We start from the raw sequence: 27,913 nt of genomic DNA, 5'->3' as shown, positions 1-27,913 counted from the left end.
ATGTGCAAGATATGAAACCACATTACGAGAATCAATGATATTTAACTCACTCCTTAAAGCACAAAATCTTGACTCATCTAGGGGCTTTGTGAAGATATCGGCTAGTTACTTTTGGGTGCTCACATGATGAATTACAATATCTCCTTTGGCTTCGTGGTCTCTCAAAAAGTGATACCAGATGTCTATGTGCTTTGTTCAAGAGTGGTTAAAGGGATTGTTTGCCAACTTAATGGCACTCTCGTTGTCACACAAAAAGGGAATCTTGGTTAGCGCACAACCAAAGCCTTTGAGAGTTTGCTTCATCCAAAGTAGTTGGGCACAACATGCACTGGCCGCCACATACTCGACTTCGGTGGTGGACAAAGCAATGGAATTTTGCTTCTTAGAGCTCCAAGACACTAAGGACCTACCAATGAATTGACAAGTACCAGTGGTGCTCTTTCGGTTTACTTTACAACCGACATAATCCGAATCAAAATAGCCAAGTAACTCAAAAGTGAAACCTTTAGGATACCACAAGCCAAGATTAGGAGTGTGCACTAAATATCAAAAAATTCTCTTAACGGCCATCAAATGACATTCTTTCGGATTAGTTTGAAATCTTGCACGCATGCACACACTAAGCATAATATCGGGCCTAGATGCACAAAGGTAAAGGAGGGATCCAATCATGGAGCGATATACCTTTTGATCGATGTCATTTCCTCCTTGATTAAGGTCAAGATGTCCATTGGTGGCATATGTGTCTTGATGGGCTTAGCCTTGTCCATGTCAAACTTCTTCAACATGTTGTTGGTGTACTTGGTTTGACTTATGAACGTGTCATCCTTGAATTGCTTGATTTGAAATCCAAGAAAGAACTTCAACTCTCCCATCATGAACATCTCGAACCTATTTGTCATAATCCTACTAAATTCCTCACAAAAAGCCACATTAGTACTACCAAATATTATGTCATCGACATATATTTGGCAAACAAAGATATTATTATTGACTTTGCGAGTAAATAAAGTAGCATCAGCTTTTCCTATCTCAAACCCTAGTTTGAGTAGGAAATCCTTCAAACAATCATACCAAGCTCTAGGGGCTTGTTTGAGCCTATAGAGCACCTTGTTGAGCTTGTAGACGTGGTTGGGATACTTGGGGTCTTTATAGCTTGGTGGTTGCTCTACATACACCAACTCAGATAGGGGGCCATTGAGAAATACACTCTTCACGTCCATTTGATATAGCTTGAAATCATGATGGGCGGCATAGACAAGTAGAATATGAATCGATTCTAGCCTAGCCACCGGTGCATAGGTCTCCCCAAAATCCAAGCCTTCAATTTGAGTGAATCCTTGAGCCACCAACCTTGCCCTGTTTCTTGTCACCACGCCATGCTCATCTTGCTTGGTGCCGAAGACCCACTTGGTTCCAATCACATTTTGCTTGGGCCTTTCCACTAAGGACCAGACTTCATTTTGAGTGAAGTTGGTCAACTCCTCTTGTATGGCTATCATCCAATCCAGATCATCAAGTGCCTCTTCCACCCTATGAGGTTCCAAAGGAGAAACAAATGAGTAATGTTCACAAAAACTTGCTAAACGAGAACGTGTTATTACCCCTCGTCGGATGCTCCCCAATATGTTATCAATGGGATGATCCCGTTGAATGAATTGATGCACTCTAGGATGTGGCACTTGACTTGATCTTTGGAAGGGGCCATCATCTTCATCATCATGGTCGATTGAAGGGTTGTCTTCACTCATTTCTTCATTGTTGAGTTGAGGTTGAGCTTGCTTATTGTTGACACCATCTTAATGAGAATGACCTTGTGTTTCATTTGATCTCCCATCTTGATCATTTCTTGTTGCGGAAGCTTCACCATGTTCATTGGATGAAACATGATGAGTGGTTGGATCAAGATCAACATGCACAATATTGTCATCATCTTCATCTTTGATGGGCTTTATTTCACCAGTTGCAAGCTTCTTAAGGATTTTATGTGGAGCTTCTTCATTACCAACAATCTCAACATTGACTTGCTCCTTTTGAGAGCCATCGGTTTCATCAAAAGTCACGTCTACCGCGATTTCAATCAAACCGATGGTTTTATTGAAAACACGATATCCATGTTCATTAGTACCATAACCAAGCATGAAACCTTTATCAACCTTTGGTGCAAACTTTGAGCTTTTGGATTTCTTGTTAAGTATGAAACACTTGGATCCAAAAACTCTAAAGTAGTGCACTTTAGTTTTTTTACCGGTTAGAAGTTAGTAGGCAGTCTTGTCCCTTTTCTTGTGAAGATATAAGCGGTTGATAGCATGACATGTCATGCTAACTGCTTCCGCCCAATAGTTGGTTGGGGTCTTGTATTCATCCAACATTGCTCTTGTGGCTTCAATGAGCATTCGGTTCTTCCTCTCCACAACACCATTTTGTTGTGGAGTATATGGAACTGAAAACTCATGCTTGATTCCTTCTTCATCAAAAAACTCTTCAATGTTGGTGTTCTTGAACTCCATCCCATTGTCACTTCTAACTCTCTTGATCATGACATCAAACTCATTTTGGGCTCTTTTTGCAAACTTCTTGAAGATGCCATGTACTTCACTCTTGTCACGCAAAAAAATACTCAAGTGAAACGAGAATAATCATCAACAATTATAAAACCATATTTGTTACCACCAAGGCTTATATAAGTGATGGGTCCAAATATGTCCATGTGAAGCAATTCCAATGGCCTTTCTGTTGTCACAACATTCTTGACGGGGTGTTTAGCTCCAACTTGCTTTCCCGCTTGGCATGCGTTACAAATCCTATCTTTCTCAAAAGAAACATTTGTTAGTCTAAGGATGTGTTCGCCTTTTTAAAGTTTGGCCAAGTTTTTTATCCCAACATGGGCAAGTCAATGATGCCATAACCAATCCATGCTAGATTTTGCCATTAAACAAGTCTCGGGATTTACTCTATTTGATGTGAAATCAACTGGATAGAGTTTCTCTTTTAAATGACTCGTAAATGCAATAGAGGAATCCTCCCTTCTATAGACTTCCGCACCCTTATCCGTAAAGAGACAATTATAGCCCATCTCATAAAGTTGCAAAATAGACAATAAATTGTATCTCAATGAATTCATAAGTAAAACATTGGAAATAGAATTATCATTTGAGATAGCAATTTTACCCAAACCGAGAACTTCTCCTTTTCCACTGTCACCAAACACAATGTTCCCACTTTGGTCATGACTAGGTTGGAATGATGTGAACATGTCTTTCTCTCCGGTCATATGATTGGTGCAACCACTATCCACCACCCAACTTGTTCCACCAGAGGAATATTTCTACAAAGACAAATCAAGCTTTTGTTTTAGGTATCCAAACAGATTTGGGTCCTAGGGGGTTAGTCACATAAAACTTGAGCACCCAAACACTCCTCATAATCTCCTTCCTCTTTTGGGCACCAACATACTTGACTACAATCTTGCCATCCTTTCCCCCAACAACAAATATAGTCACTAGCATAGCACCGTGGAAGTGGTGCTTGTGGCTTGGGGGCCTCGGATTGCTTCGTCTTGATTGTCCTGTCACTTGTAGGTTGGATCTTGGGAATGTAGACCTTGTTGTTGGCCTTGTATATAAGCTCATCAAGAGCAACACCCTTGTTGAACTTCACACATGTCACATCATTGACCATGTTCCTTCCATTTGCCTTTCCATCATACCTATTGTAGCCAATGCCTTCCTTGATTGATTGGTGCCTTGATGACTTGTATATAGTCTTGTTGGATTGCTTTTGATACTTGCACCCATTCTTCAAGACCATCTTTAACCTATGAATCTCCTTGTCGTTCTTATCTACCTCAACAAGGTTAGTTGCATATGCATTTATATCAACTTTATAGCATCTTTTACAACCAGTACTAGTGGAGGCATTAGAGTTTTTGGTTGCCTTAGGAGAAGTTAAAGTGCTAGCCCAAAGAGTACTATAGTTTATCTCAAGATTTCGGTATTTTTCTTCCAAGCTTATGAGGCTTTCTTGAGCTATACTCTTCTCACTCTTGAGGCTAGCAACTAGATCATTAATCGAGGAATGTTCCTTAGTCAATTTTCCAATTGAGTCATTAGCTAAAGACAATTCAATGGTTAACTTTTCAACCTTCATCTTTTCCTCGGCGATAGATGCTTAAAGTGCAAGGTTCTTGTCTCTCTCTTGAGTGATTATGTCTCCTTGCATCTCCAAGCATCCATCCCTCTTCTGTAATTTCTTCATTAGTGTTTTTATTTTAGTGTAGGCCTTTTTACCAAATTTCTTTATCATGGTTGCTTCAAGTTCTTCTATGTTCTCATCACAACTATCATACTCATCACTAGAGCGATCAGATGAGACATGTACCTTCTCCCTCTTAGCCATGAGGCAAGTTGGAGTGTAGTAGTCATTGTCAATGAGGTTGGAGAAGAGCCTTGGTGATGAAGATAAGTTTGGGAAGAGTTTTGGTGGTGAAGTCGAGTCAGGGAAGATCATGGTTGGTGACGAAGAGTGGTGGATGGAAATGTTTGCGGCTCCCTTCTTCTTCTTCTTCTTCTCATTATTACTTGAGTCACTATCATTTGACTCACACTCTTTACCAAGATGAGCTTCACCTTTCTTCTTGCCTTTGTTCTTCTTGTCTTTATCCTTGTCGTGCTTGTGCTTCTTCTTCTCATTAGGGCAATCGGCTATGAAGTGACTGGTTTGACTACAACCATAGCAAAACTTCTTCTTGTTCCTTCTCTTCCCATCATCGTAAGACTTCTAGTTGCTCTTCTTCTTTATGAACTTTCTAAAGTTTCTAATGATGAGTGCAACTTCTTCATCGGACTCTTCTTCTTCACTTGAGGAATCGTCCTTCACTTTCTTCTTCTTCTCTTGACTAGAGGATTTGCCTTCATGAGCTTGAGTTGCCTTCAGGGCTGCACTCTTGTTGTATCCTATTACATTAGAATTTTGATTGTGAGCATTGATTGCATCTTCATCTAGACACTCATGATGCTTGAGCTTTGAAAGAACTTCTTGGGGTGTCATCTCATCATAATCGGGCCTTTCCATGATCACGGACACTAGCATATTGTTCTTGGCTCTGTAGGTTCTTAACATCTTTCTAGCAACCTTGTTGTCATCCTATTCGGTGCTTCTAAGAGCTCTAATGCGATTGACCAATGCCATAAGCCTATCAAACATGGATTGTGTTGTTTCATTTTGCAAGAACACAAATCTTTCCAATTCACTATGAAGTAACTCAATGTTGCCTTTTCTCACACTCTTATCTCCTTCAAATGACATTTTCAAAGTATCTCAAATTTGCTTTGCACTTTCTATTCCATTCATCTTTCTAAACTCATCCGGACCTAGGCTTGACACAAGCAATGCTACGGCTTGTGCATTTTGATGGAGATTGTGCACTTTTTCTGGAGTTATCTCTCTATCTTCATTGGTAGGAATCATCACACCAACATCCATAACTTCCCAAAGTCTTGTGGCAATGAGATGCATCTTTATCTTGTAGGACCAATCGGTGTATCTTGTTCCATCAAAGTGAGGTGGCTTGCCAATATTGACAGAAGGAGTATGTAGAGGTGAACCTTTGATGAGTTGTCCATAGTCGAAGTTCACGTTTGAATAAATTCCCTTTCCATGAGCATTCTCACTGGCTCCAACATCACTAGCGGCATCTTTGTTTGCTTCATTCTTGCCACTTGTTGCATCACTCTTGCCACTTATTGCATCATCAACCTTCTTGCTTAATTCTTCCTTCATCTTGCTCATCTCATCTTGCATCTTCTTCATTTCATTTTGGAAAAACTTGACTTGAGCAGCCATTAACTCTTCAGCTATCTTTGTGGCCATCTTAGTGGCGTCGACTTGCATCTTGTCGATCTTCGACATTGTTTCTTCTCACGTAGTGAAGCGCTAAAAGAAGATTTTGCTTTGATACCAATTGAAAGGATCTAAACAATGTCTAGAGGGGGGTGCATAGGCGTATCTAAAAATGTCTATGTAATCTCAAAGTCAAATGCCAGTGATAGTTGGAAGTCCCGACAGTTTGGGCCCAAAAGTTCTGACGCAAACAGCCAGGAGTTTCGGCACCTACGAGAATTGCACTACAAGTGCTAAAACGAACTTTGAGTGAAAGATATCTTACAACCCCATTCCCTAGTGGTAAGGTGAAGTGTTGGGGTTGCTTCTTTGACGCCGGAAGGTCACCACTTCGTAAATCGAGTCCAAACCCTAAGAGGAGAGTTGGGGAGGAGGACACACCAACAAGAACAAATATGATAGCACAAATTACAACAACAACAAATACGTGGGACACAAGAATTTATTCCAAGGTTCGGCAACCCCACAAAGGAGCTCCTATGTCCTCGTTGTTGAGGTGACCACAAAGGTCGGAGTCTCTTCCACCTCCTTGCCTCTCTCAAAGCAACCACAAAGATCACTCGAGCTTTCCACTAAGAAATCAAGGGTAATACAAACTTTTCAAGGCTCTTCCACAAGATGGAAGCTCTTGGGCAACGCCTAGCCGGCTAGGGTTCCAAGAACCTAAGAGTAATAGACGCAAATCCAACTAGCTTGACGAAGAAATCAAGTGCTCAAGCTTGCCAAAGTTATTCTCTCACTCAATCCACTCTCCTTTCACTCCAAATCCTAGGAGAATCCAAGATTGGAGCAAAGGAGAGAGAAGAGGGGTGCCTTGAATGCTTGGGAGCTGTTTTGGACGAAGGTTGGTGAGCAAAGAATGAGTGGTTGAAGTTAGAAGAGAGGAGAGAGCTATTTATACTCATAGGCAAATCCAATCATTTAGATTTGAGTCGGAGGTTCTGACACAGATCGTTTGAACTTTCGTCCCTTCTACAAAACGTTGTTCAAGGTGCAGTCAAAGATGGTCAACACAGCCAGAGCCAGAACTCCCGGTGGAATGCCGGAACTTCCGGCAATCGGTACTTCTGACTTTTGTCGGGACTCCCGATGCACAGCCGAGCCAGGGGGCTAAGTCCTAGGGCATCGGGACTTTCGGCGCCCGGGACTCCCGACTTCCGTCGGGACTTCCGATGGGCGAAGCTAGCGCAAGTGGGCTGGCGGCTAAGTCAGCAACTACCGGAACTTCTGCACCGAATGTTGGGACTTCCAACTGCCAGAACTCCTAGCTCACGCCGGAACTTCCGGCTACCAAAAGTCCATAAACTATATCTAAGTGTCTCTCTTTAGATTTTATTTTTATACTTGAGCACTCTATCTTTCTCAGACCACCTAAACTTGCATCCCTCTTTATAGTACGGCATACCTAAACTCAAAACAGAATAAAAATGCTTTGAAGAGCTCTTTAGGTTCGTCCGCCTTTTGAACTTGAAGAATTGAGGGATACCATTTTATCTTAAATCAACTCTTTGAAACTTTCAAGGGACTAAAGCTGTAATATATCTCATTAAGATCTCATTAGTCCCTAATTTGGATGTCATCAATATACCAAAACCCACATAGGGGGGAATGCACTTTCATATATGTTACAATGGCTATACACATATGTTGCAAGCGTATGTTTCAATTTGTTTCACCTTATTTCAGCATGTTGTAGCAAGTGCTGCTCTCCACGCGCTCTGACTTGTGGGCACGCACTCATTGCAGGACGTGCACGCAATGGGCGGTCAGTGCCCAAACTGTCGAGCACTCCCTGATTAAAGTGCATGCGCACATGTAGAGCGCTAGAGCGGGCCAGCACCCAAGGTACACAGAACTAGACGCCTGCACCACCAAGTGTGGCCCCCTATAGTGCAGCATGCAGCCGTGTCAATACATGGGTACGAGCGTTGTGCTCCCTCTCTCTCATGCAGCTGGTGGGCCCCAAGCATATGCTTTCTCGTGTAGATGCAGCAGCAGGCGTGGGGCGCAGCCGCAGCAGCAAGAGGAGGCGCGTGTTTCCAAAAAAACAAGAGAAGGCGTGGGGCGCATCAGGTGCAGCAACATGCGCAGGTGTTCGGACGCGTGAATCCGTCCAGACGTCTGGGCGTTAGCATGGCCCTTATAATAATCCAACCTATTTGGATCATAATTAGATTATTTTGATTGATTATTATAATCATAATGGATTTAAACATGGTCTAAAGTCAGCTCTAACGGTGAGTTATGAGCTAGCACGAAGCATATTATTACTTTATATTTTAATAGAAGTGAGAGAAAATTTATTTATCTATCAAGGGCTAGTCTCCTAGATATATTTTAAAATTATGTGAGAGTGTCATGTGCTACTATTTATGCTATGAGCTATGTGACAAAGTTAGCGTCATTAGAGAAGTTGTCTTAGAACTTATAATTAGCTTACACCGGGTGCCCTAAGTAATGTTCACAAAAAAAAAGAGAATGCTTTAGTAGTAAAGCATGGCAGATGGAACGAGAGCAGGTTAGGGATCCAATTCTCGGGCGTAGCCCATGCATGTGAGCACCCATGCGGCGATGCCGCGGTGCCGTCCGACTCAGGCAGCTAGACAGACTCCTAAAAATAGGAGTCCTTGACCACGCTGCGGTCACCGTCATTATGAATACGTCGCTCTCTCGGTCTTGGTATATATATACTTTAAATCCTTATATAGCAGCACAAGTGTCAATCATCAGATGGGCGAATACGGCAAGGTGACGAGGTTGCGACCGTGCAGGGACATTTCCATATGCGGCAGATCCGCATCCGCCCTTTCCAGATTGACACCATCATTTTTCCTTCGCCCTACGCTGCCGAGCCCGAGCTCCAAAGTTGCCAGCCGCAGAAACTGTCTCAAGGAAAGTTGCACGTTACCTTGCGAGAAACTGTCTCTTCCGGCTGCAGGTTAAAGGTGGCATCATTTTCTTTTTAAGTGTGGGTCCTTTGCTTCATTTTTCGAAACCCGGTATAGATGCAAACACTCTTTTAACCTAAAAATACTAAAAAAAAGATATATCCTAAACTATTTTTTTAGAAACTAATCTAAGTCATGCCATAGGCTATTACGCGACTCGTCACTATGATTACACTATATACACCCTCCGTCTCTTTTGTAAATGTTATCTATATTAAATTTGACTATATTTATAAAAGATATTAGTAATATTTATATAAATAAGTGTATTATTAAAATATATTTAATAATTAATCTAATAATATTTATTACGCAACATAAATATTAGTAATTTGTCGTATATATTTGATCAAAGTTGAGTATGTTCGACACCTTGATATATGAGGATGGCATTTAAAAAGGACGGATGGTGTACTGATATGTGATTATAAATGTTTTAGGAAAAAAAAAAGATATGTGATTATAAATGAACACGCTGGCCAGTTTTTATGTGTATCGATATGGGCCACGTCAATTCAGTAGACTCATGCTGTTGGGCTTGACGTGACTTTCAAACTGGGTCACTCCTTTCTTCTCTGGTTCATTTTTATTTTCTGATTTTTTTTATGTTGATAGATCAAGCAACACACTTAGGGACCTCTAAAAATATTGCAATTTTTTAAATAGATGCTAAAAATCAAGGGTAACCCATTTTGCATGGATCTACCTTCATTGCTTCTTTGATTTTGAAATTAAAATTCTTCCCATAAAGCTATATTTGAGTTTTTGCTTTAAACTATTTACTATTTAGCCCAAAAAATGTCTCAAAAATCTAGAAAAATCATGTAAATTCATGGTCGAAGAAGTTTTGTCATGAAATTTCTTACATATGTGCTCAGGTAAAATCCAAAGTTCCTTAATAAAGCACATGCTCCAAATTATGTTATAATTCAAAATTAAATTTAAAATGATTTGAAATGAGTTTAATATTTTTATAGATGCTAAAGATTTGATGGTACGTGCTGCTAGCCCGCTATTTTTAATTCAGGACTCAAAGGCTCTTTTCTAGCGCGATCAAAGGTCTATTCTAGTTTCTGATCAGATGGCCTATGTCCCTCTCCTCCACGCCGTGATGCTACAAAAAGTTCTATCGATGACGTGGCATGGCTATTATGCGCTGGAATGTGCTAGATCTAGAGTATTTAGATAAGTGGTGTTTTGAACATTGACAATGTCAGAATAGATATCATGATGTACCCGGTTTGCATTTCCTAGTGTTGTGGAAAATATTGTGTTGATTTTTGTTAGCGAATCAGACAGTTGGTTTTTCCTTTGTTGTTGGCAAACAAAAAATTGACTTGTAACCATACCGAAAAGGATTTTATTTCTGTTTCTTGATTTTCCCAACATAAAAACGACTGATACACATAATAACTAAGATAAATCACAAGATCATTTCCATGGAAAAAAAACATACCTGAGAACATATTGACCGATCTACAAGGCCATGTACCATGACTTTAACATTAACAACAGAGAGGGCATGTAATGAAACTAACAAAAACACAAGCTTGCAAGGCTGAAAGAACAGGGTGGGGAGGGACTCATGTCGACAGGCTCCCGCCACCCTGCTGCCAGAGGTTGATGATATCGGTGGCCTGGTTGAGAAGGATGATCATCTGCTTCTGCGAGATCCACTCTTTCTCTTCCAACTTCGCTCTAAGCTCCTCCCACGCGTCTTTCCGTGGCCAAAAGTAGTATGGGCTTAACGGGATGCTGCCATAGCCAGGAACCAATTGGTCGAGTGCTATGCCAATATTCTTCTCCATCCAGATGAACTTGAGTACCAGCATCGGGTCCTGTCTCCCGGGCACCACCACCTTATTCTGCAATACAAGATTTAGGTCATCTCAATTTTCATTCTGATGATGAAACAAAAATATCTCCATCCTAGTAAAGCTTAAGTGTGCGGTTTTAACACGACCCACATCACAAAAATAAGCGGGAAACATCAAATGTTGAAGCTAGTGTTCCCCTTTTGTTAGCTTTGTGATGCTGCTATCATTGGTATTTCAGCACCAAAACCCACTTCTTAGTGTTCTAAACGGTAATTTTGGTAAAACCATAGACTCGCTTTAGTTCAATATAAACAGCTATGTTTCGACAATGAAAACAAAGACTATTCATATATACCACTCAGGAACCGAATTACAGACGCTCTCATTGCATTCACATTCGCAACATCTCAGCGCATCAGAATATATAGCTCCTTTCCATATAAGCAACAGCTATGGCACAACAGCAAGCTCAGGTAAAGGCTATTTTTCAACATGTATACATCATTGTCAGCCGAAGCTCAAGGCTTCGCCAGAACATCCCCCGAAGGTGCCCAGCTAACCTGAATTGTCCCTTCTAGTAGTTGTGACCAAATTCATGGTAAACAGTAAGCTAGCCAAGGGCAATTGGTGTCACACTGAACGTTAAACCTAATAATCAATTGAAGAGCCAAAATTGAAGAATCGGGGTCCAATTCGTTGGAATTGAGTTCTACTGAGCATATGATGCACTTAGAGAGGCCAACGAAACATAACCATTTTAAATTTTAACTGCATAATTTCCAGTTGTACAGACAACGACTGCATAATTTCCAAAGGCCATTACCTCCGCTTCCTCCTCGTCGACCGCATCCACACCTCCACCTAGCTGCACCTCTTCTTCCTCTGCCCCGACGGCATCGGCGGCGGCAGCGGCGACGACGCTGCGGAGAGAGCGAAGTGGCAGCCTCCTGCTCTTGAAACTGACGGTGCGAGAGCAGGGAGAGGACGAGGTGGCGGCCAGGGAGGTGGAAGGCCTGGGCGGGGAGACGCGGGCGCGCGGGGACAAGGCCGGCGTGGTCGTGGGGTGCACGGCCATTGGGAGCATGGTGTCGGGCCAAGGTTCTTCCTCCGCGGATAAGAGGAACAACGAACCTGCGCGAGAGCCTTCTTATCTTCCTTGCCCTTTTTCTCTTCCCGACAGAGCTGGTGCGCTCGACTCCAAATGGCAAGAACCGAGCGGGCTGGATAAAATTTGAACCAGGCCTGTCATGGGCTTGGCCTGTCTGAAGAGCAGGCCCAACATGTTGCGAAGGCCCTATCGATATCCGTCTGCTCTATTGTTTCAGCGTAAAAAAGGACCTCTTTTCAGAACGAAAGAATACAAAGAGTCAAAGACCAATATACAGTGGGAAGTACGTACATTATCAGTACTATATAGTGCCAGTGTGCCACATATACAAACTTGAACAGTTGGATTCTAAGATGTATGGGCTCAGACGAGAAAAAAAAAGAGTTCTTCCCATTTCGATTAGCTATACTGCTCCACTATGGGCGTGATTGGTTGCTTTGGTGGTAGGGAGCCAGGATGGAGAGGCAGCCCGGGATTGTGAAATGCATGCTCAAATCGTGCACCCAGTCGTGTTTGGTTGTCTTTGTTGTTGGTCCGGTACGAGATGTGATCTTGTTTGGTTGCATGCATGGATAAGAGTTTTGAGTGTGTGACACATGAGCCCTTATATCATGGGTGCATCGTATCGTCCTACATCGCGAGGGGAGTGGAAATTGAGAACACGGAGCCATGCGGGATGGTGGAGGGCAGCGGAATGAAACGAAGCAGGCAAAGCGTGCGAGGTGGGGAACCAAACACGACAAAGGAATGAGGTGAAGCAGACAAAGGGTGCAAGGATACCTGGTTCGGGCAACCAATCAACCCATATACTGCTGATGAAAATGGTTGTCGAATTACATACAGAGCAAAGACGAGACGCTCTGGTCACTGTTCTACAGTCTACAAGAAGCTTTGGCAACTGATGAACGAGTAACAGATTCTAAATTCGGTACAACCATCTTCCTCACAATGTTTAATCAGGGTGCTGTCAGAATTAACCCAAGAGCGCGATTTAACCATCAACATTAGTAGTTCGACCTTATTGTTCCGAAATAAGTAGCTAGCTATTTACTGTGTCATTTCATTTCCCGGGGCTGCATGCCGGCGAACATGTCCAGGGCTCACGAGTCAGAACTCCAGCGCCGGAGAGTCAACGAGGCCTCGGGCGCGGGCACAGCGATGACTGACGTCGACAACGAGGCCGACGACGAGTACGCCTCGGGCGCCGGCATCGCGACTGACGTCTGCAACGACGCTGACGAGGAGTACGCCTCGAGCGCGGGCATCGCCACGGACGTCGCCTGCAACGACGCCGGAGACGAGTACGCCTCGAGCGCGGGCATCGCCATTGACGTCTGCAACGACGCCGAAGACGGGTACGCCTCGGGAGCGGGCACTGCTACTGATGATGTCGGCAACGACGACGAGTTTACCAGGCTCATTATGCTGTCCCAGTAGTTCTCCTCCTCCGTCTCCTGCAGCCCGGCGTCCGCTTCGGCCGCGTCCTCGTCGTGCCTCGTCGCCGGCCTCAGATCCTGCTGGCTCAAGGAGCCGTCGAGAAGCAGGCCCGTGAACCCCGCCGCGGCGAAGCCTGCGTCAGCGACATTGACAACGTGATCGCCCCACTGCTGCTGCTGCTGCTCCTTGCACGCCACCTCGTACGCCTGCATGGGCTGCATGGCTGCGCGCGTGGCCGCGGCCGCAGCCGTTGCGGCGCCGTGAGCCTCCTGCAGGACCGAGGCGAGCGCCGCGCTCTCGGAGAAGCTGAGCGTGGACGTCGGCGAGTCGAGCCGGTGCGCCGCGGCGGGTCCTCCGGGCATCTGCGGCGGCGGCGCCGAGACGGACGCGGACGCGGAGGCGGCGGAGGCCGCGAGCGCGCGCAGCCTGGCCTCGCGCGCCAGGCGCGCCTCGGCCTCGAGCCGCGCGCTCTCCCACTGCGCCGTGTGGCTGAGGTGCGCAGCGGCCCTGGCGTGCTGCGCGCCCGCGGCACCGCCGCCGGCGCCGGCCCCTCCTGCTCCGCCTGTCCCGAGCGCGCCGGAGCGCGGCTTGTGAGTGACCGGGTCGATGCCCATCTTGGCCAGCCGCTTCTTGAGGTGCGTGTTCCAGTAGTTCTTGATCTCGTTGTCGGTGCGCTTCGGGAGGTGCGTCGCGATCGCTGACCACCTGCATGAACGAGCACGGCGCGGACGCCATGAAAAAATTCTCAGCAAGCAGTCGCGCGCGTTGACAAATCTGCATCGGCGGCGAGCGTAAAACCACCGCGGCCGGGCGTGCGAGACAGTAACGAGTGCATGGCCTGGCACAGACACGGTGCAGAGGTGACAGCAACTATGAGTCAAAACGGCAAGAGAGCAGTGGCTACAGTGGACCTTGGTCCACAGCGACGGACGGGGGCCGCCGGGCTCCTCATTGAATGGCAAGCTTGAATGCCGAATCATGGCGGAAAAAAGAAAGCAAAATTCGGGGAAGAGCCTGCCGTGGCCCAGCTTTCTCACGCTTTTTCCCGAGATGATGCCTAAGCCTTGATGGATCAATTCACGCAAACTCAGGCCTGGTTTAGTTCTAAAAATTTTCACCTCAAACTATCGCATCGAATATTGCGGCACATGCATGGAGTATTAAATATAGACGAAAAAAACTAATTGCATAGTTTGTTTGGAAATCGCGAGACGAATGTTTTAAGACTAATTAGTCCATATTTAGCCATAGGTGCTACAGTAACTAATATGCGCTAACGATGGATTAATTAGTCTTAATAAATTAGTTTCGCAGTTTCCAGACGAGCTATGTAATTAGTTTTTTTATTAGTATCCAAAAACCCTTTCCGATATTCTCGAAGCATCTGATGTGACGTCCAAAAAAATTTTCATTTCGCGAATTAAACGTAGCCTCAGCAGTTGTGTTGGACAGGCGAAAGATGAACAATGCACTACCATAACTCTACTAGACTCAAGACTCTAGACAACAAGTTTACAATGCTCCTTACACTACTGCTAAGGTTCAAAAATTTTCAGTTACTAGTAGTACTCCTACTAGCTAAGGTGCCAAAATGTATTGAAGGTTCATGTAAAACCTCTGAGAAAAACATGTGTACGGTGACTAGAGCGTACTCCGAGAAAAATACTTGGACATGTTCCCCATCTCGTGGTGCTCCTAGCCTAGGTACCCGCTCATGCATTACCTAATCATCATAAAAGTGCAAGACTAGGGTGTGGGACGGATGCTAGTGAGTTCTTGACCTACCGGCCAGCCGCTCGAGCTACCAGTCAAAATCCGTGCGTGAATTCCGGGTGCAGGGTACTGGCCGGTGGTTCTAGGACAGTAACCCATCCATTATCCACGGATGGAGTCGAGCCCTCACCTGTTGCCGAGCAGCGCGTGGAGCTGGATGATGCTCTGCTCCTCCTGCAGGTTGAACTTGCCCCGCTTGATGTCCGGCCGGAGGTAGTTCGTCCACCGGAGGCGGCAGCTCTTGCCGCACCGCTGCAGCCCTGCGCCACGGCCACCATTCGCGTATGCATGTCAGTTACGAAGGAGCAAAACCAGACAGCGTAGCCGAACGCTGCTGGCTGAACCGCGCAGGATTACGATTACTAGTACTAGCTTGCGATCGAGCTCACCGGCTTTGGCGGGCAGCGAGCGCCAGCAGCCGTGGCCGTGCTGCTCAATGTAGGCGAGCAGCTTCTGGTCCTCCTCCGGCATCCACGGCCCCTTCTTCAGCCCATCCTTCTCGCAGCACGGCGATCGCCCCATCGCCCGCCTCGGCGCCGCCCGCGTCCGACTGCACTGAGCCTGCGCTGCGGCTGCGCAGCGACACAACACAACCCTCGCCGCCTGATCCTCCTCCCTCTCGCACGGCCGGCCTCACTCACAGCAATTCAGCCTCGCTCCTCGCTCCTTTCCCCTTAATACCCCCAGGGGATCGGCGCAATTGACTGCTCGGGATCCTCCTTTCCTTCTGGCGGCAGGGCAGGGCGGGTGCACAGTGACTACTACGAGCGCAGCGCAGCAGCAGCAAATGCCAGTGAGCAGAGGCAGAGCAGGGGGGTGCCAAAGCGAGAAAGCGACGCAGAGATCACCGAGGCGTGGTGCGCCGAGGTCGGTGTGAGGCATAAATAGAGTAGTGGTAGAGAAGGAAAGGGCCGGCCGGGGCCCGGGGCGTGGCGGTGGCGTTTGCCTGTATTGGGGGCCGGGCGGCTGGGGCGGCACGATATCTTCTTCGGGCGCCGCGATCCCGGCGCAGACAGGGCCCCGGCTGTCAGCGTGGGCAGTGCGGGGATTTCGACCCCGCGCGCGTTCTCGGCTCGCCCCCCCGGCGCGGAAGCGTCGCTGCCAATCGCGATCCACCCGATCAGAGGGCGGAGCATTGAACACTCGGCTGGGGTCGGGGCGTCGGGCCGGGGGGCTCGGGGGTCCTCTGCCTGCTCTGATGGTCCAGATTCCCGGGCTGTCTTCTCTGCCTTGCACACCGTGCGTGGTGTGGCACGGCGTATCGATCGTGTTCCCCGCCCCGGCTCCGCCCCCGTGCGTGCCCCATCGCCGACCCAGCACGACGCCGCGGTCCTACTCCTACTCCGTTGCGCGATCGGCCATAAGCGACGCTGCCGCGTCGCTCCTAACAGGCAATGCGAATCTCGCACGGCTCGCTCCACTGTAACAGATGATGCTGATGGTAAGCTCGATTCCAGCGCATAGCAGGAGCGGAAAACTGTGTGATCTATCGTCGCACACGCATCGCACAGTGCGTCTCATCAAAGCACCTACGTACGTTGTTCTATTCTTTGCTTCGCTTTGCTGTGGGTTGTCGGTTCTGTGAGAAACGCACGCACGTACCAGTTCCGCCCGGAGCGCCACCGCCACGTCTTGGGTGGGTTTGGTCCGGCGGGCGCGAGACAGCCGGTGGCCCGGCGGCGACGACGGCGGAGGCACGGCACGGCGCTGCGGGCAGGGGCAGCGATCGATCCGATCTCGCAATGATTTCGGCCCCGGCCTGTAGGAGCCACAGAAGCTGGGGCTGCGCTGAGCACCACCTACTTGCAAGGAATTAAGAAGAAGTAAACGGCAGCGTCGCGTGGCGCGGGACGCTGCATTGCTCGGCCGGCGCTGTTCCTGCCCTGCTCTCATGCTCTGCTTCCATCCATCGTCTGACATGCATGCAAGGGGCAAGGTCCGGTGGCTCTGGACTGGCTGGACGGGCGTGGAAGGAAGGAAACCCTTGCCAGTTGCCTTGCCCCCATACGTTTCAATTGGAACGATTGACTTGATTGCGATCGATCCCGCGGCGTTTTTGGGGAATCCCTTTTGTTTTACTCATTCATTTCGGTGGCGCGCTCGATCAGAAAGTGGCGTCGGTTTCCAGCTCTCTTTCCTTGCTCGGTCCGGGATCCACCGCGGTGTCGGCTCCTGGTTTACATGCCAATGCGGGCTGCACTTGCCGTTTCCGGGGAGTGTCTTGACTGTGGACGCTGGCCATGCATCGTGATGGCCTGGCGTGGCAGATTTCGTCATCATGTTCGTATACAATGCCCTGGTCAAACGTTATGTTTATTTGGCTTATAAGCCGTACTTTTTTAGTCAACGAATAATATTTTTCTCTCACAACAAATCAGCCAATACTTTCAGTCATGGCTTATCAGCGAAGCGAATAGGGCAAAAACAATACTGTACTCTGCTGCTGCCGCCGCCTGCTGCTTCAAATTGAATTTGCTCAAGTGGTTTCTGAAATCAGTAGTGCTCCGGTGTGTCCAGGGTAAATTCTCTCTGTTCTGTTGCTATCTCTATCCGCAGGTTTACTCTTTCAGTCGGCTTATCAGCTAGAATCTATAGTATTTTTCTCTCACGACAAAATAGCTTTAGCCGACTTATCAACCGGCTTTAATACCAGCCGAACAGGTCCTATGGCCATCAGGGATTTTGTCGGTGTTAACCTCTCCCCAGTCCTTTTGCCGTCCATCCGTAATTAATTACGCGGTTAGTACACTGTACGTCGCCATCAAGCTCGTGAGACGAACCGTGACGATCGCACCACCACACCAGTCTTAACGCAGTCATGCTAACACTACCAACGGAGCTGTGACGAAGAGAGAGAGAGAGAGAGAGAGAGAGAGAGGGGAAGCAGCAAGCAGCAGCAGTCCAGCTGCACTGGGGAGGACTGGACTGGTGCTGTACCGGCACTGAACACCCTGTAAATTCCGCCAACCTGCAATTGCGAGGCCCGGCGCCCGGCCTGGAGCTGGACCCTGGTGGCGGTACGCCGGATGGCTTTTGCCATTTATTCCGCTGTTTCCCATGGCCATGTCCATGGCCCCTTCCTCTGCCGCGGGACGGCGAGGACGAGGACCACCGCTTGCAGCGGGGGACGACGGAATCATTCACCGGGCATGTGCGCGGCGCGGGCCGCCTTCTTGACTTCCTCCAAGAATTTACGATTACCTCGCATCGTCTCACCTCTCTGATAAACAAGCCTGTAATTTTCGTACGGAAACGACAGCTTTATGCTTCTGCGCGTGATCAGTGCAATTAGCGTACCCGAGCCAGCCAGCAGAGAGGCAGAGAGGCCTCTGCCGGCCTACTGCAGCGTAAATATGAGCATTAAGTCAAAAAAAATTTCCCCGGCGATAGCACAGCAGCCGTTCCAGACACACAAGGCAGCTCATGTGCATGGGCAATGTGCTAGAGCTAGACCGTCCTCGGCAGCCGTCGATGTCCGATTTGAGGACGGCCGACGTGCGTACGTACTCCTACGTACATCTGCAGCAGCAGATCCAACGGTGCGGCGATTTGGCTGGCCGCTGGCGCTACGAGCAGCGCCGCCGGCCGGTGCTTGATTAGCGCCCTGTTCGTCGCTGGGCTTATAAGCTTTTACTATTTCTCTCACAACAAATCAGCCAGCAATACTTTCAACTATAGCTTATCAGCTAAACGACCAGCATAGGACATGGGGTGCTGGTCAATGGTCATGCCGTGCGCCAAAGATAAATTAAAAGCTGATCAATCGCCTACTGAAGTAGATCAGTGCCATCGGTACGTGCTAACCCCTGTGTCTACTCTGCAACGGGAAAGGGGAACCCGATGCGTGCGTCCGGTCCGTCGCCTCGCGTCGCGCCGTTTCGGCAAGCCGATGTGGGCTCGCGCACCCGACTGTTTTCTTGGACGGGTAGGGGTAGGTTCCTGAATTGCTCTCGGTCCTAGGAACTCAAAGCAATGTGCGCGCGTGGAAATGGCCACATCATTAATCAGAGAAGACGCGCCGTATGATGAAGCATAGCCTTTCTTCCTGCGCCATTCGGCTCATTCAAAGAGGAAATGACAACCACTTCATCAAGGAAAAAAAAAAGTTCCTACAGATTCCGCATTCAACTGACAGTGGGCTCCGCCGATGGGTCAAATTCATGGCGTACAGTAAGTACATTATCTCCCCAGCAGCAAAAGGGAGAATCAGGATGGAGACACATGACTGTTAGAGCAACTCCAGCCCACCTCCTAAACATGTCCCTATTCTAAATTTAGGGACTGATCCAAAAAAAATCCACTCCAATGCAGCTCCTACTTGGGCTCCCATTTTAGGAGAGCTGTCAAAATTTAGTTTCAGGTCCCTAGAAAACAGGCCCTCCTATTCCTCCCCCGAATCGTCTTCCCCGCCGCCGCTCGGGAGCCGCCGTGCTGCTCCTGCCGCGAGCCGCGAGCCTCCTCCCCTCCCGGACTCTACCTCGGCACGGCATCGCGAGCGCCCCCGTCCACCCCAGGAGCACCGCGCCGCGTGGAGCTTGTCGCGGGGCTGCAGCCACGCTCGCGCGTCGCGCGGGCATCGCGTGGGCTTGTGGCAGCGTGGGGAGCCGCAAATGGCGGCGCCGGGTTTCTCCGGAGGCGCGCTGCCTCCCCGTCCGGCTGCTGCCACGAAACGTCGTTCCTTCGTCGCTCCTCATCGCCAATCTACCTCGATTCCCCTCACTGCCAACCTGCCTCGTCGCCAAGAAGGCCCTTCTCCCGGCGGCGACAGCGGCAGGATGCCTTCTCTCGGCAGTGGCGACAGCGGCTTACCTCGCCGGTTCCCCAACGACCAGCCTCTACTCGGCCCTCGCGCATTGACCTTCACGGAGCCTCACGCCGCCACCTGGGACGCCGGCAGCACCACAACATCACCAGCACACGTCTATGAGGTTGCCGGCGATGACTTCAGCCCCAACCATCGGACGCCTGACTACTCGGTGAGTTGTGCTAATTTCATTCCCAAGAGAGCCTTCTGAAGTTCTGATTCATTCCCAAGAGAGCTTGCGTCAATATTGATAGCCAATTTGTCTTGGGTATCTAATCTGAACACATAGTAGTTGACATATCAACAATCCAACAAGTCCTAGTTCAGCCTTTCTTTTCTAGGGTTAAACATAAACCCACCTGGTTTATAGCAGTCAGCAGTTGTATATTCTTTTTGATTCAGATGCAAAGCTGTAGCTGCACTAGATTCAGATATGATAATCTTTACCTAAGAGCTGCCTCTACTGCATAATCTTGGTTTTTCATGATGTCTGATCTTGGGGATCTGCGCATTTGCAATGCTACAGAGGGTTCCAATTTAATACTCCACTGTCATAGGAGTACTCTGGCACTAGAGTTCCATCATGGTGTTTAGGCATTTATTGTGAATTAAATAGTTGAGTTTACCTCTAGACACTAGATGCTGTGGCTTGTTGCTTGTATGCCATTGTGATGAGTTTCAGGCCTTGTTTAGATGGCCTCAAAATTCCAAGTTTTTTCACTCTCTCTCCATCGCATCAATTTTTGGACGCATGCATGGAGCATTAAATATAGGTAAAAAAATAACTAATTGCACAGTTTGATTGTAAATCACGAGACGAATCTTTTGAGCCTAGTTAGTCCATGATCGGACAAAGTTTGTCAAATACAAACGAAACGTGCTACAGTGTCCAGATTGCAAAAATTTGCAATCTAAACAAGGCATCAGTATAAGTATCACAAGTTTGAACTTTGGGCTTCTTAAGTTTCTTTGCAATCTATTACATACTTGCCTTCATCATAGTCATGTGCAATTGTATGCCATTTTACTTGGTTCAGTTAAGGTAATTAGGGCATTCTTGTAAAACAGGTTGCTATTCCACGTTTGACCCATTGTTGTTAAACACATCATATATGGTAGTAGGGCTTGAACTGGTTAGCTAGTTCTGCTCTTAAGTCAGGACAGCTCCTCAATGTACAGAGCTGCCAAGCTCCTTTTCAGTCGGTGGCATTGTTCGTGAGTAAAGAACTTCCTTAATAATTTAGCTGTCATCAGTCATTGAGTTAAGATTGTTCTAATAGCTGAATCTGAATCAACACTCATATTTCTGTATATTTCTTTGCAGCAACCAAGGGCTTCAAGTGCAGCAGGAAGTGGATATTTCACAAATATATTGACACAGGAAGTGGATGATGATTTGGAATTGTTGAGGCAGCAGGATGCCACTCCAAGTACTGGCGGCAAATCCAAGCGAGGCAGCAACTACACTAATCTTGAAGATATCCAACTTTGCAAATCTTGGATTCATATCAGCAATGACCCTATCATAGGGAATCAGCAGCCAGGAAAAACTTATTGGGAGAGGATCGCAAATGATTTCCACAGGAACAGGGACTTTGAGTCCGATAGGACTCCCAATTCACTCGAGCGTCGCTTTGGGATCATACTAAAGGAGTGCATGAAATTCCAAGGCTACTACGAGGAGGTCGAGCGTCGTCATCCAAGCGGCATTCCATACCAAGAGCATGTAATTGATCTTGCACTTGGTTCATCCCATATCTTGTCATTGCTATATATCTAATCATGCACTTGATCTTTGCTGCAGCTGCCGGAAGCCCAATCAAGGTATGCCAGAAAAGCGAATGGCAAAAATTGTCAATTCAAACATTGTTGGCTCACGTTGAGGCACACTCAGAAGTTCGAATCAACGCTTGAAGGCAACAAGAAGCCGGCCAAGTCCAGAGAGCTCAACCTCCGGGTAGGAAGTGAACAAGAGGACGATGAGTCAACCGCCCAAGGCCAAGAAAGCTCCTCAATCCCTTCTGCCAAGAAAGCCCGACCTCCGGGTAGAAAGCAATCCAAAGACAAGCTGAAAAAAATGAAGGAGATGACGAGTACAAGGATATGATGCAAAATTTGTTGGTAATGAAGACCGAGGAACATATGATGAAGAAAGAAAGGTGGGAGAAGGATATGATGCTTGAACAACGCAGGCTTCAGATGGAGGAGGAGCGGCTGCAGTGGGAGCAGGAACAAAAAATTATGTTTTGTGATTTGACCACCATGGACGATGATCAAAGGGCATACGTGAAGGCAAAGAGAGCGAAGATTGTGAAGGCGATGAGTGCTAGTGTAGGCGAGACAGCTAGTGGTGAGAGTGGAGTGTAGGTTTGGTGAGAGTGGAGTCACTTATATCTGGTAGTGGTAGTTTTCTTATGCTACTGTTATCATTATCAATGGCACTGCAATCAGTATTGTTCAGTATATGCTATGCTATCAGAGATGCTATATGTGTTATCAGAGATGCTATATTTGATTAAATATGTGTTATCAGAGATGCTATATTTGATTAAATATGCTATCATTATTAATGCTATATGTGTTATCATAATGATTATTGAGATCTCCATTAGCTGATCGTCGCTGTAATGTAAAGCTGGAATGTTATTGAAATCTCCAAGTTGCTGGAACCTGAGCAGTTCCTTCCTCATATATGGTTGACTTGAGAACATGCTTTGTTTATGCCTGATTGTGATGGCCTATGCTGCCATGTATGGTGTTGCCACAGGCCTTGCTATTTCTGCCATGTATCTGGCTGATGTGTGTGTATCTTGTATGCATCAATCTAGAATCCAAGATGGTGAAAGGTTCATCATTCATTTGGCATTGGGAGAATTGACTAGATGTGCTTATTGTTATCCTATGGCAATGGATATATTCTACAATTTCAGCTAACTACCTAGAACTATGAATTGCCCACAAGTGCTCTACAAGGTCATCACGAAGTCGCTCATGTGAAGACCTATCCTCAATCTCGTCGTGTATCTTCAGGAAGTCCTCTAGCACAAGAGGATTACGGCGTTGGTAGTCCACAGGTTGCAACACAGGGATACCCTCCTGATGGTAGTTAAAGTCATCTTCCTCATCTCGCTCATCCTCAATTATCATGTTGTGCAAGATTACACAAGCTTGCATTATGTACCATAGATCTTCCTTGTGCCACATTCTTGCAGGACCCCGCACTATTGCAAAGCGAGCTTGGAGTACCCCAAACGCTCTTTCGACATCTTTCCTCGCTGCTTCTTGAGCCATTGTGAAGTGGATTTTCTTGTTGCCCTGTGGTCTTTGAAAAGCTTTGACAAACGTTGCCCAGGCTAGGTATATCCCATCAGCAAGATAGTACCCCATTATGTACTTGTTTCCATTGACCATGTATTCCACTTATGGTGCCGTCCCAGAAGTCAGACTTTGGAAGAGTGGAGAGCGGCGCAAAACATTGATATCATTTAGTGAACCTGGAAGGCCGAAGAATGCATGCCAAATCCATAGATCTTGTGATGCAACGGCCTCAAGGATCATGGTCGGACCATCTTCTTTCCCTTCATATGCTCCTCTCTAACCTACTGGGCACTTGTCCCATTTCCAATGCATGCAATCAACAGAACCAAGCATACCTAGGAACCCTCTTGCACTATTAATTGCCAACAGCTTGGCTGTGTCCTGGGCATTGGGGGCCCTCAAGTATTCTTCACCAAAGACATCGACGACAGCCTTTACAAAATGCTTTAGACACTCAATGATGGTGCTCTCTCCCATCCTCACATACTCATCCAAAAAGTCAGCCGAAATACCGTAGGCAAGCATCCGAACGACGACAACAACCTTCTGTATGGGAGAGGCGTCAAGAGTTCCGATGGCATCGGGCTTCTAACGGAAATAGTCATCATGAGGCTCCACTGCATCCACTATCCGCAGAAAGAGCGACCTGGACATCCGAAACCTCCTTCTGAAATGTCTCTCACTGTATACACACTGGTCCACGAAGTAGTCTAGGTAGATGCGATTGTGACCTCCCGAAATGTCCCGTGGCACTTTGCGGCGACCTAGCAACGACCCACGAAACTTTTTCTTGCGCTTGTTTCTCTTGGAGCCCTCAAGAAGACCAGCAATGATGAAGAGGTCGTCAACATCAGATTCGTCCTCTTCATCCCACCGTCGATGAACTCTAGTTCCAAACCTTGACATCTGCCATAGCAACAAAAAAAGGGAAAATGTCAGGGATATAATGATGTTATCCACATTTTTAGACAAAGAATGGGATCAAGGCTGTCAACTAAGTAGTATAGTTAAAGCTCTGTTTGCAAACATGAAGAAGAAAAAGGACCTAGACGGCAACAAGCAGTACAGTTTAGAGGAAAGAATAAGATTAGCAGATGTTTGCAAGCTCTGTTTGTTCAGGCCAATTTCTGGATCAAAACCAAAAGAGCTTGCTCTACTCAGCAAACAAATAAAGCATACATGTGAGAAAACATGATGTAATGCTAGAAACGATGAATGAAACAGGTACATGGCATGATTGCCATCCTCTCTTCTCTACAGGAATCAAACAGATACACTAGTTTTCATATAACATGTCCATCATATTAGAGCATCGAAGGCAATGTGTCCATAAAATTTTTTGCATAAAGTGATCTGCTAGCTCTGCCTATACTTCATCACTAAACTTTCTGCATATTCCCTTTCTTTTGATTTCAATCAAGATCCAAGTAAACAACAAAGAAATCAAGCACTCACACTGACTCACTGTGAAGCAGGGGCTGGGGGCTGGGGCGACTCCACAATGTGCTGCTACTGCTGCCGCCAGCCAAGAAATGCCGCCAGCCAAGAACAGCACCGATGACGGGAGGGGCGAGGGCAGATGGCGGATGACCTTCACGCCGCCACGGAGAACGGAGGTCGAGGTGCCGCGGGCCCGCCGAGGCCGAGGCGACGGCGGCGGACTTCTCTTCGAGGATGGAGTTGGTGGCCGACGCACCTGGGTCGAAGAGGAGCCGGTCGGAGCGGATGCCCCGCACGACGATGGCGTCCTCCGCCGCGTGCGACGGCGCCGACGCCTCGGACGCCGTGGAGAGGCTGTCAGAGCAGCAGTCCTGCCGTGCACAGGAGGCCATGAAGGAGGACTCGACGGAGTCGAGGACGATGGAGGCGATGGTCCTGGCGGCGCCAGCCGCCTGCGGCGGGTGCGCGGCGCAGGGGCCTGCTTGGGAGCTAGAGCGGTAGGGTCTTTTTTTATGGGAGCTCTGATAGGATTTTGGGCTGGAGTTGGAAGCAAATTTGGATCCCTATATTTTGCAGACCAACCTGCAAATGAAAAATATAGGGGCCTAATTTACATGCTGGGCTGGAGTTGCTCTTAGCGCTTCTCTATCTAGTAGTACTAGTAAATACGTGTAGGACTTCAGTTTGGCCTGAGAGGCACAGCACAGACCCAACAGCGAGCGCACTGCAGTGGACCAGCGGATTGACATCGCGAGAGGAATCTATGAGCCCGTGTTCAGTTGGAGAAAAGTTGAAATTTAGCTACGGTAGCGTTTTCGTTTTTATTTGGCAATTAGTGTTCAATCATGGACTAATTAGGCTTAAAACGTTCGTCTCGTAATTTTAAACCAAACTGTGCAATTAGTTTTTTTCCGTCTATATTTAATGCTCCATGCACGTATTGCAAAATTCGATGTGATAAATACTATAGCATTTTTTGGGAAAACTTTTCGCACACTAAACAAGTGCGTCCCACGCGTGTTTATAGCGCTGAAGATTTTGCAGCCACGCGCGGACTGGCACCGCGCCACTGCTGCCTCGTTCTATATACAGACGGAGCATAAGATTTCCGTTTTGGAATGCGGAAAACCATATTGGACTTTTTTTTAATAAACTCCATTAGATTTGAACGTGGTATGCCTCAATGGGCTGTAGTATAGTACAGTAGCACGTGTGCATGTATGCTGTAGAACACACGCAGCGAAGGAAAAGCAGCAATTGAATGCGTCTTCGTCATCTTTGATGGTTATTGGGCAAAAATCGTGGTCCTGTGAAACCTTTCTAGGGTCCTCTTCTTCTACCGACTCCGTGGTGGATTCCTAGCCTTCGGCAAATTCGGCAGCAATGGCCAGTAGCCTGAGCAGACGGGGGGAAAAATGCTTCACTATCCAAGTTTACTTTAAAGTCAAAATTGATGGTCAGTTATTCCTATTTTGAGCAGTTTTTTTCTAGAATTTATCTATTTTTTTTTCTAGCATGTCTCTTGAAGATTAACATTAAGGCCCAAAAAGAGTCTCTAATTGGTAATAATTCGTAATAGTAAGAAGAGTGGTTGATCCAATAGATGAGTGGACATCCGTATATATCAAGCATACTATTGCACTACAAACTCAGATGCATGGTTGAATTCTAATTGAAATGCCTGGCTAACAATGGCATGGTAGGAAACATGTAATTGTTTGCAAGTTGGTTGAATAAATTTGTTTAAGCTACGGTAGTATGCCTGATGAAACTAAAGTTGGTCCGAATAGTTATGTTGTCTTTTTGGAGAAAAAACGTTTTCTTAAGTTTGTTTCTTATAAATTATTGTTACGCTTGATGCCAACATAATTGTAGTAAATCATAACCATAAAATTCGAATTTTACTTATTTGCATTCTCTTCTTATATATATAAAAAATATGGTTGTCAGACATATCTTCACCGTTTTTTTCATTAACACATACTCATTGCAAGTCACAGAATACCAGAACCACGAAGATAGTAGCTGTGGCAAAACCGTCCAAAATAACACATCTTCGGAGACGTTCGTCTTTCACCAGACACTAAGCACTCCGAGAGCGAGTTACATCGGGCGGATTTCGTCAGGCACACCCTAAGGAAGAGCCCGAATAATCCATGTTTTCCCGAAGGATCCAATAATGAGGATGAGTTTACATAACTTAGTCCATTTCATACATCCAGAGTTCATAAGAATATATTATTACAGTACTAAATTCAGAGTGCGGAAATTTAACAGCAGAATAAAAAGAAACATCTATTGATAATATACAAGGATCCGTCTGTGCCCACCAGAAAAATCCTTCACACAACGGCTACTCCTCAAGCAGTACCTGCAACAGGGGTAAATAAACCCTGAGTACACAATGTACTCGCAAGACTTATCCAACTAGTGGGAATACTTTCCCGACTCCAAAGGATATGATAAGCTTTATGGTTTGCTGGGTTTTGTTTTTGTAGAAAGCGATACTAACATTGAATCATTATTTATGTTATTATTAGCAGTCATGATTAATTCATTATCTAGCCATTCTATGTAAGCACATGTTCTAATTTCAAGCAATGGTTGAGCAAACAGTTCCATTTCATCACCTTTCTTCTTTCAGTTCTTACTATGGTGCTAGACTGTAGACAAGCTGTACCGGATCGCTCGACGATTCGCGAATCAATATGCCCAGTTGGGTACCCTGAAAATACACGCCTCGCTTGTACCCTAGGCACAAGCAGGACCAACCCATCACTCTCCTGTCATGGGGTCCAGGTCCCCGTCCAAACTTGGACTCCAAGCCCCCGCTCCTGAGTCCCAGACTCAGTGCGGTGCTTAGATCTCCACCATCCCCGCCTCTAATCAGTCGGTCTGGAAAGAGCCGGAACCCACGACAAGAGAGCAACAAGCCTTCCCTGTGCCCATATCCAAGTATGTGCTCGGGATAATAAGTCTGTGACTTGCCTAGAACCCAATGCAATGGCCGGTTCTTAACCGACATAGATAGAGAAAAAGTGTAACCAAGCTATGCCTTGTTGGCCGCAGGACACAACCTCTTACACCCACCAATACCCAAACTATATCCCTACTCGATCTGTATTTTTCCTTTCCACCATTTTATCATGAGTGGTCTTAATAATCATCTATTGTGAGTAACGGCAGGTTACCCATGCTACCGAAATCCTGAGCATAGCAGCTACTCGACCTATACTAGTAGGACTCATAGGTAAGTATATCTATGCATGTAGTTTCCATAAAATGCCTGTAACGTAAATGCATATCACATATATATATATATATATATATATATATATATATATATATATATATATATATATATATA

The 27,913-nt window shown here is 46.7% G+C and overlaps 2 protein-coding genes and 2 pseudogenes across 2 annotated transcripts; 1 reads left to right on the top strand and 3 right to left on the bottom strand.

The window, feature by feature from the left end:
• Nucleotides 1–10,181: 10,181 nt before the first annotated feature.
• Nucleotides 10,182–11,829, bottom strand: LOC136496981 (small ribosomal subunit protein cS23-like). Its single transcript, XM_066492764.1, has 2 exons — nucleotides 11,490–11,829; nucleotides 10,182–10,714 (listed from the first exon to the last, which is right to left on the bottom strand). The coding sequence occupies exons 1-2, from the start codon at nucleotides 11,748–11,750 to the stop codon at nucleotides 10,433–10,435; spliced, it is 543 nt and encodes a 180-aa protein (XP_066348861.1). The 5' UTR covers nucleotides 11,751–11,829; the 3' UTR covers nucleotides 10,182–10,432.
• A 934-nt stretch (nucleotides 11,830–12,763) lies between these two features.
• LOC136496980 (transcription factor MYB16-like) lies at nucleotides 12,764–15,811 on the bottom strand. Its single transcript, XM_066492763.1, has 3 exons — nucleotides 15,374–15,811; nucleotides 15,115–15,244; nucleotides 12,764–13,916 (listed from the first exon to the last, which is right to left on the bottom strand). Exons 1-3 carry the CDS (start codon nucleotides 15,504–15,506, stop codon nucleotides 12,875–12,877), a joined length of 1,305 nt encoding a protein of 434 aa, XP_066348860.1. The 5' UTR covers nucleotides 15,507–15,811; the 3' UTR covers nucleotides 12,764–12,874.
• A 3,783-nt stretch (nucleotides 15,812–19,594) lies between these two features.
• LOC136495856 (glutathione S-transferase T3-like) lies at nucleotides 19,595–22,155 on the top strand (annotated as a pseudogene).
• Nucleotides 22,156–22,722: 567 nt separating this feature from the next.
• Nucleotides 22,723–25,295, bottom strand: LOC136495855 (protein ALP1-like; annotated as a pseudogene).
• Between the last annotated feature and the right edge of the window lie 2,618 nt (nucleotides 25,296–27,913).

This window comes from Miscanthus floridulus, chromosome 12 (assembly GCF_019320115.1).
Source record: "Miscanthus floridulus cultivar M001 chromosome 12, ASM1932011v1, whole genome shotgun sequence".
NCBI classification, from domain to species: Eukaryota; Viridiplantae; Streptophyta; class Magnoliopsida; order Poales; family Poaceae; genus Miscanthus; species Miscanthus floridulus.
The sequence above is the reverse complement of the archived record's forward strand: the minus strand, read 5'-3'. Positions and strand labels throughout refer to the sequence as shown.

Excerpts from the sequence above, each read along its gene's own strand:
- LOC136496981 (XM_066492764.1), bottom strand. The coding sequence starts at position 11,750 with ATGCTCCCAATGGCCGTGCACCCCACGACCACGCCGGCCTTGTCCCCG. Across the intron at positions 10,715-11,489 it reads TCGACGAGGAGGAAGCGGAG|AATAAGGTGGTGGTGCCCGG; the intron begins GTAATGGCCTTT and ends CTTGTATTGCAG.
- LOC136496980 (XM_066492763.1), bottom strand. The coding sequence starts at position 15,506 with ATGGGGCGATCGCCGTGCTGCGAGAAGGATGGGCTGAAGAAGGGGCCG. Across the intron at positions 15,245-15,373 it reads CTCGCTGCCCGCCAAAGCCG|GGCTGCAGCGGTGCGGCAAG; the intron begins GTGAGCTCGATC and ends GCCGTGGCGCAG. Across the intron at positions 13,917-15,114 it reads CACGCGCTGCTCGGCAACAG|GTGGTCAGCGATCGCGACGC; the intron begins GTGAGGGCTCGA and ends TCGTTCATGCAG.